This window comes from Mizuhopecten yessoensis, unplaced genomic scaffold (assembly GCF_002113885.1).
Source record: "Mizuhopecten yessoensis strain PY_sf001 unplaced genomic scaffold, ASM211388v2 scaffold710121, whole genome shotgun sequence".
In the NCBI taxonomy this organism is placed as follows: domain Eukaryota; kingdom Metazoa; phylum Mollusca; class Bivalvia; order Pectinida; family Pectinidae; genus Mizuhopecten; species Mizuhopecten yessoensis.
Genome location: NW_018476969.1, coordinates 1 through 1,280, shown reverse-complemented (window position 1 = coordinate 1,280; position 1,280 = coordinate 1). Strand labels below are relative to the sequence as shown.

The following is a 1,280-nucleotide window of genomic DNA, read 5'->3' as shown; positions in this document are numbered from 1 at the left end:
CCCTCTTTGCGAGGAAACTTCCCCAAAACTATTCCCTAGTGACTACAACCCTTGCCGATGACTGTCAATATTTCTGCTGTAGGTGTATATGCATTGCCCCAACACGGATGACAAGAAGAGAATATACCTCACAAAGGAGGGAGAGTTTAAAGGTGTCGCAGAATGGATCCTGGAAACAGATGGAACAGCACTGATGAAAGTGCTCGGTCAGCGGGGTGTTGATCCGATCCGGACAACCAGTAACGACATTGTCGACGTCTTTGCTGTATGTTATAGTTTCTGTATATTGTGTATTGTCACGTGTCTAGCCACGTTTTTCGTGGAAGAAAGTGATATGCTTATTTTCTATTTGCATGGGCTTGAATTTGCAAATTTGCGTAGATCTCCATGCAGCAAAACAATGGCATAATATCTCCATTTGTCAATGAAATATCAGCATTTTAAAGGGAGTTTGAGAAAATATAAGAAACTCCAAAAATGAAGAGAAGTATATAATGACATTGCATATGAGGTGAGGGCAATTTATCAATTTTTACTATACATCATTTTAAACATGCCTGATATAAACTGTCTGATAAATTTGCTTATAATATATGAATTTACATTCAATTCCTCTTGTGAATCTACACCTTAAAGTTCTTTCACGTGAAATACGAGTTATTACTGTAACAGTGCAATCACATTACAGTATGGCTATAAGATTCTGTTAAAGTAACTCATTGTGAAACAAATTCCTGTGTATGATAGAACATGAATTATTATCAAAAAAACTTTCAGACTCTTGGCATTGAGGCAGGGAGAAAGTCAATTGAGAGAGAGATGAACCATGTCATTTCCTTTGACGGATCGTATGTCAACTACCGTCACTTGGCCTTGTTGTGCGATGTGATGACTGCCAAAGGTCACTTGATGGCTATCACCAGTCACGGCATCCTTCCATCGCAATGCATTGAGACGGTTTGTAAAGTCATCAATCTTTATTGTGATGTCATCAATCTCTATTGTGATGTCATCAATCTCTATTGTGATGTCATCAATTTCACTGTCATCGACACTTAATTTGCTATTCAAAGAACTGTTTGTAAATAACAAATTAAAGCATAATTACTCTAGAAAAATGTGAATATTAGTAATAAACATTATGGTCCTATAATGCACATTTCTATTGCCGGGCTTTATTAAGTTTGTCATCAATAGCAATGTTTGTTATAGGACCATAACAACATTTGTTGAAACATTCATCGCTTAAAGGGGCATCACGCTGAAGTAACTTTTTTTTT

At 36.6% G+C, this 1,280-nt stretch overlaps 1 protein-coding gene across 1 annotated transcript; it reads left to right on the top strand.

The window, feature by feature from the left end:
• Window positions 1–86: 86 nt before the first annotated feature.
• LOC110440815 (DNA-directed RNA polymerase II subunit RPB1-like) lies at window positions 87–1,133 on the top strand. The gene is made up of 2 exons (XM_021483945.1): window positions 87–265; window positions 778–1,133. Exons 1-2 carry the CDS (start codon window positions 89–91, stop codon window positions 1,057–1,059), a joined length of 459 nt encoding a protein of 152 aa, XP_021339620.1. The 5' UTR covers window positions 87–88; the 3' UTR covers window positions 1,060–1,133.
• The last annotated feature ends 147 nt before the right edge of the window (window positions 1,134–1,280 follow it).

Bases quoted from the DNA above. Each gene is read 5' to 3' on its own strand.
- LOC110440815 (XM_021483945.1), top strand. From the start codon at position 89: ATGCATTGCCCCAACACGGATGACAAGAAGAGAATATACCTCACAAAG. The intron at 266-777 runs GTATGTTATAGT...AAAAACTTTCAG, and splicing joins ACATTGTCGACGTCTTTGCT to ACTCTTGGCATTGAGGCAGG.